This window comes from Melanerpes formicivorus, unplaced genomic scaffold (assembly GCF_026170545.1).
Source record: "Melanerpes formicivorus ecotype bairdi unplaced genomic scaffold, bMelFor1.0.p_v2 SCAF_36, whole genome shotgun sequence".
Classification (NCBI taxonomy): Eukaryota; Metazoa; Chordata; class Aves; order Piciformes; family Picidae; genus Melanerpes; species Melanerpes formicivorus.
Window position 1 is genome coordinate 102,543 of NW_027142388.1, and position 6,947 is coordinate 109,489.

Here is a 6,947-nt window from a genome sequence, read left to right on the forward strand (position 1 = left end):
CAACATTTTTGCCCCCCCCGACCACTCCCATTCCCCACCACTTTAGGACCCCCCCCATTTCCCCTCCTCCCTTTTAGCCCCCCCCTTTGCCCCCCAATTTACAACTCACCTCTTTTTTCCCCCTCTCCTCATCCCCCTCCCTACTTCTCCCCCTCCCTCCCCCCATATTTTTAACTCCCCCCCATATTTTCCCCCTTACTTCCCCTTCCCTCTTCCACCCCCCATTCCCCCCCCACTTCTTCCCCTTCTCCTCCTCCCTACTTTTCCCCCTTCCTGTCCACCCATATTTTTTATTCCCCCTCCCCCCCACTTCTCCCTCTATTTTTCCCTTTCCCCCTCCATAGTTCTCCCTCTACCCCCCCAATATTCCCCCTTCCTCCCTTACTTCTCCCCGTCCCTCTCCCCCTCCTTACTTCTCCCCTTCCAGCTTCCCCTCCCTACATCTCCCCCTCCCTCCCTCCCCACCCCTCCATATTCCCTTCCTTTCCCTCCCCTCACTGTATGTTTCTTCCCTGCCCCCCTTCCCTCTCAAATCAAGCAGCACGTCCCAGACTTGACCCCCCCGGCCGACGGTACTTTGTTGGGGTCTAAATCGGGGGGCAAGGTCCCCGGGGGCCCCCCAAACGTTGAGCTCCTCAAAGACTCCGGTCTCCAGCAGCTCCTCCTGCCAGGGGATGGCGACGGTGCCTGAAGAGAAGTCGTCGTAGAAGGAGGCATCGGCTGCGTCCAGCTCCACCCCCCGGACGGTGGAGAAGGCCCCAACGTCCCCCAGGTCCTTGGCGTAGACCCGGCGCGGGTCGGGGACGAACGGCGGAGGCACCAAACCTGCAGGGGAGAGGCCCAAGGGGAGGGTCTCCATGGTGGACCTTGAGGAACATCTCAGAGCTTTCCCCATGGAACTCGGTGGAGCTCCTGAACTGGGTGGTTCTTGGTGGCCGCTCAAGGGAGACTCCATAATACCCAGATCTCCCTCACAGGACCACCCAAAGCCTGGTTCCTTCGTGGTGGACCTGAAGGAACTCCTCCTAACCTCCCATTAGAACCCAGTAGAGGTCCAGGAGCGGGTGGTCCTTGGTAGTCACTCAAGGGAGACTGCATAGCACCTCATTCCAACTCAGAATTCCTCCTTCCTCCATTGTGGACCTCAAGGATGTTCTCCTAACCTCTTAATGGAACCCAGTAGAGGTCTAGAAGTCAGTGGTCCTTGGAAACCCTCCTCAGGAGCACACAGTGGAGACCACGGATGACAAACCCAGCTCCATGACAACCTCCTTGGAGGTCCACCTCCAGAAGAACCCAACGAAGACCCCATATGGACATCCAACACAACTCCATGATGAGCCCATGGAGATCCAGCAGTACCCAATGAAGACATGCCTCAGGGACCACCCAATGAAGACCACCACCAGAAGAACCCCTTGGAGACCACCTCCAGAGCACCCAAACGAGACTACTTCTAGAAGAATCCATTGGAGATCCACCTCCAGCAGAACCCAATGAAGACCCTCCTCAGGGAGCACCAAATGAAGAGCACCACCAGAAGAACCCAATCCACCACCTGCACCTCACCCCCATGCCCCAGCCCCAGTTACCTGCCTCCAGGCGCCCCCAGTTGACGCTGGAGAAGATGGGTTGGGCCTTCAGCTGGGCGCAGTCGTTGCCCCTGAAGCCCAAGCGAGCTCCAGCGTCCTTGGCCAGGAGACCTTCGCAGACGGCCTTGGCCGCGGCGCTGAACTTCTCTGAGTAGGTCACAGGGTCGTGGAGGATGCGCCTGGTCACCTCCTTGTTCTCCACCTGCCAGGAGGAGAGGCACTTGAGGTTCCTCAGAGGTTTCTCAGAGGTTCCTTGGAGGTTCCTTGGAGGTTCTTCAGAGGTTTCTCCAAGGTTCTTCAGAGGTTCCTTGGAGGTTCTTCAGAGGTTCCTCAGAGGTTCTTCATGATCATGGAAGGCTTCTGGTGGTGGTTATGGAGCTTCTGCTGGTGGTTATGGAGGTCTAGGTGGTGCTTGAAGGGTTCTTGGTTGTGGTTATGGAGGTCTTGGTGGTCATGGAGGGGTTTTGGTGGTGGTTATGGGGGGCTTGGTGGTCATTGAGGGCTTCTGGGAGCTACTGGGACCTCTGGGATGCTACTTGAGGAGATTCTTGGAGGTTCTTGAGGAGGCTACTGGGAGTTGGGGGGGAGTGGGTTGGATTGGTCACCTTCTCCCCACGACGACGGAAGGGTCCTTTGGCCTCCAGCATCTCGTAGAGGGTCACCCCCAAGGTGAAGTAGTCAACTGACCAATCGTATTCCTCGTCCCGCAGCACCTCAGGAGCCATGAACCCTGGGGGGCCAAGGTGGCCATGGTGGACCCATGGTGGCCATCATCAACCCAGTTGACATTGAACATGGTGGACCCATGGGTGGCCATCATCAACCCAGTTGACATTGAACATGGTGGACTCATGGTGGCCATCAAGGGCCCAGATGACCATGGTAGACCCAGGTGACTATGGTGGACCCATGGTGCCCGAGGGTGGTGCTGGTTGTCCTCTAACCAGGTCCCTACCTGGGGTCCCTGCATAGCCTCTGGTTTTGTTCTCTCCCTCCTTGAGCTCCACAGCCAGGCCCATGTCAGACAGACGGACGTGGCCTGCCCACACCAGTAAGCACCAGTAAGGACCAGTAATATCCCAAGGCACCCTCCCAGTGCCCTGCCCACACCAGTAACCCACCAGTGCTCCCCAGTAACCCTCCCAGTGCCTTGTAGTAAACCCCTTCCCAGGCTCCCCGTAACCCCCAGTCCCCCTACTCCCTCAACCTTCCCCCAGTTCCCCCCAATCCCCCAGCCCCCCCATTGACCCCAACCCCCCCTTTAACCCCTCCAATATTCCTCTCCCCCTTAACCCCCCCTTTTCCCCTCCCCACACCCTCCCCCTCCCTTCCCCCCCTTGTCCCCCTCCCGTCTCTCCCTCACCAGCATCATCCAGGAGGACATTCTCCGGCTTGAGGTCCCTGTAGACGATTCGGTGCTGGTGGAGGTGCTCCAGGCCCAGCAGGATCTGGGCTGTGTAGAAGACAGCTCTGGGCTCCAGGAAACCTGGGTTGGCCTCATCCACGTTGTAGATGTGGTACCTGACATGCCAAGGACACGTCAAGGTCATCCTAAGGTCATGCTAAGGTGTGGGGATGTGGCAGCAGCAGGGGGAGAGGGCTTGGAGGAGCTGAGGGTGGCCTCAGATGGGGAGAGACTTGCTGAGGACACGCTGAGGACACACTAAGGACCTAAGGCCATGCTAAGGCCACACTAACACCATGGAAAACCTTCTGCTGGCTCCAACCTCCCACCACACATGCCAGGGCCACGCCAAGGCCAAGCTAAGGTCATGCTAAGGCCACACTAAGGACCTAAGGCCAAACTAAGGCCACACTAAGGCCACAGAGAACCTCCTGCTGACTCCAACCTTCCACCACAAGCTAAGGACATACTAAGGCCACGCTAAAGCCACACTAAGGACCTAAGGCCACGCTAAAGCCACAGAGAACCTCTTGCTGGCTCCAACCTCCCCGCCCCCCCAGCAAGGCCCCAGCAAGGCACTGCCAAGGCCCTGCTTACCGCAGGTCCCCCCCGTTCATGAGGGTCATGACCAGACAGAGGTCACTCTTGGTCTGGAAGGCGCAGGCCAAGGAGACAATGAAGCGGCTGTGGACCCGTGCCAGGATTCGCTTCTCCACCAGTGCTGCCTGCAGGCAACCCGGGGACGCGCCAGGGACACGCCAAGGGTGCACAGGAGGGACATGGAGACGACATGAAGGCGGTGGTGGAGCAAGGAGATGTCAAGGATACGCCAAGGACACGCTAAGGGCACACAGGGAGGACAAGGGGAGGGCATGGACATGGTGGTGGAGCAAGGACACATCGAAGGTGTGGTAAGGACATGGAGAATGCACATGGGGAGGACATGGAGCTAATGGTGGACCAAGGACATACCAAGGACATGCTTAAAGCACAAAGGAGGGATATGGAGATGAAGGTGGTGGTGGAGCAAGTAGATGTCAAGAACATACCAAGGACACATGGGGAGGTCATGGAGAAGACATGGAGGTGATGGTGTAGCAAGGATAAGTCAAGGACACATCAAGGACATGCTAAGGAACACACAGAAGGGACATGAAGAGGACATGGAAGTGGTGGACCAAGGACACATCAATGACATATCAAGGACATGCCAAGGACACATGGGAAGGACATGGGGCTAGACCAAGGACACATGAATAACACATCAAGGAGACATCAAGGACATGCTAAGGACATGCTAAGGACATGCTAATAGTATCATAGTATTATTCAGGGTTGGAAGGGACCACAAGGATCATCTAGTTCCAACCCCCCTGCCATGGGCAGGGACACCCCACACTAGATCAGGCTGGCCAGAGCCTCATCCAGCCTGGTCTTGGACATGGCAAGGAGAGACATGGGAAGGACACGGAAAGGACATGAAGGTGGCACACAGCAAGAGGAATATGGATGGGATACATCAAGGAGATGTCACTTGACCAACCATGAGCCCAGCTGGCCAACTGAGGGTCTAGAAAGTCCACTATAGACCCAGTTGCCCAACCAATGAGCCAGTTGCCCAACCATGGGTCCAGTTGAACAACCAAAGGTGTAGAAAGGCAAATATGGACCCAGCTGCCCAACCAAGGGCCCAGTTGTTCAACCATGTGTCCAGTTGCTCAACCCAAGGGTCTAGAAAGACCAATATGGACCCAGTTGCCCAACCATGAGCCCAGTTGCCCAACCATGGGTCTCAAAAGCCCAATATGGATCCGGTTGACCAATCATAGGCCCAGTTGCCCAAGCAATGGCTCAGGTGACCAAGCCAGCGGCCACCAGCCCTCGACACACCTCGTAGCCCTTGCGCTTCTTGAGGCGCTTCTTGTTGAGGCGCTTGTTGGCGTACATCTTGCCGGTGGCGCGGCGCTGGCAGGCGCAGACCTCGCCGAAGCCTCCCTTGCCCAGGACACGGAAGTCCATGAAGGCATCGCCCCCCACAGCCTGGCTCTCCAACCACTTGAACTGGACGAAGCGACTGAACTCGGGGGACGCTCGGTACGGCCCCCAGGCCACTGCTTCCAGGTGGGCCAAGACCTCCTGGCGAGCTTGGCTGAAGTTCTCCACGGGGCCTAAAATGAGTGGAGGGGAAAGTGGAGGAGATTGTGGGGTCATGAGGGAGCAGGGGAGGTCTCATGGATACCAGTGGAGGCCTTGTGGATACCATTGGAAGGCTTATGGATACCACTGATGGGTGATGGACTCCATAGGAGGTCTCAGGGACATTAGTAGAGGTCTAATGGACACCAGTGTAGGTCTGATAGCCACCCCTGGAGGTCTGATGGCCACCATTAGACATCTGCTGACCACCACTGGTAGTCTGACGGCCACCACTGAAGACCTCCTGACCACCACTTTAAGCCTCATGGCAACCATTAAAGACCTCGTGGCAACCATTAAAGACCTCGTGGCCACCCCAAACATCTCCTGACCACCCCTCACCCCCTTTCTTCCTTTCCCCCTTCCCCCCATTTTCTCCCCTCCTCACCACTGGGGGGCGCCGTGGCAGCCTGGCTGAGGAAGGGGCAGTGCTGCTCCCCACTGGGGCTGAAGAAGCGCCCCCTGATGGCCGCTGCTGCTCCGCTCCTCTCCCTCTCCTCGCACCTCTCATAGGCCTCCAGCTCCTGCCACAGGGCCCCAGCGGCGGCCAATCCCGGAGCCCCTCCCAGGAACCTCTGGAAGAGCTGCTTGCCGATTGGCTGCTCCACGCACTGCCAGCGGAAGGAGAGGTCCTCCTCCTTGCCTTGGCCAGCGTTTTGAGCGCCTGGGCCACCATTTTGGATGGCCAAGCCACCATTTTGAGCCCCCTGGTGGCCAGCTTGGGGAGGGCCAATATTGTTCTGAGTGGCCCCATTTTGGGGGCCCCCCGGGGCGCCATCTTGCGCCAGTCGGGCACGGAGGTCCTGGCACTGGCTGATGTGGGGCAGGCGGAGGCGGTGGCGGCGGTCGCGGGCCGGGGCGGTGCCGCCGCGGGCGGAGACGTAGGCAGAGTTGGCCACCACCGTCTCCAGGCCGCCGATGTCCATGGCTGCAGGGGATTGGGGGGGGCGGTTCGGAGGGGGACACATGACATGGAGAGCGCAGAACGGAGGGCAGAAGATGGAGCAAACACAAAGGACACACAGGATGGAGGAGAGGAAAGGGAGGGCAGCCACAGATTGGGGCAAACACGAAAGGGAGGACACCGGGTGGGGCACACGAAAGGGAGGGGAGGAAACGGAGGTCGCGGAACGGAGGACACGTGGAAGAGACAACACGGACAACAACTCCCAGTAAGGCCCAGGTCAGGCTCCCAGTAAGCCCCCCCAGGTCTCCCCAGTGCCTCCCAGTCCCCTCCCAGTCACAACCCCCCCTGCTAAGGGCTCTTAAAGGGCCAGCGCTAAAATTAGCCCCCGGGGAGGGATGGGGGGACCCGGGGGGGATTTAAGCGGCTCAGAGTGGGGGGAGGGGCAGCTCTCCCCCCCCCTTAAGCCTCTTTACCACCACCCCTCCCCCATCCCATAATGCTCCTCAGCAGCAGAGCATCATGGGATGGCAGCTTCCCCCTCCCCAAAATCCCTTCCCCCTTCTACACCCCAAGGTCTTTTCCCCCTTTTAGGGACACCCTCCACCCCCCAATTCTAGAACCCCCTTCCCAACTGAGACCCCTCCAATTGAAAACCCCTCCCCAAAATTACCTCCCCCAACCACCCACTCCCTTCCCCAAGGTCTTCTCCCCCTCCCCCTACTAGATTTTGCCCCCCTCCCCCATTTCAGGGATCCCCACCCCCAATTCTAGACCCCCCCAATTTGAAACACAACCCCCTGACCCCAAGGTCTTACCCCCCTCCCATGATGACTCCCCCTAACTTCTA

At 58.5% G+C, this 6,947-nt stretch overlaps 1 protein-coding gene across 1 annotated transcript; it reads right to left on the reverse strand.

Annotated features, from left to right (window-relative positions):
* Positions 1 to 480: 480 nt before the first annotated feature.
* On the reverse strand, positions 481 to 6,585 carry LOC137450510 (rhodopsin kinase GRK1-like). Its single transcript, XM_068157118.1, is given in 9 exon segments — positions 481 to 618; positions 620 to 825; positions 1,593 to 1,794; positions 2,198 to 2,322; positions 2,548 to 2,631; positions 2,956 to 3,113; positions 3,595 to 3,722; positions 4,888 to 5,165; positions 5,582 to 6,585. Coding segments are annotated over 9 exon segments (1,851 nt in total). The 5' UTR covers positions 6,162 to 6,585; the 3' UTR covers positions 481 to 528.
* Positions 6,586 to 6,947: the final 362 nt, after the last annotated feature.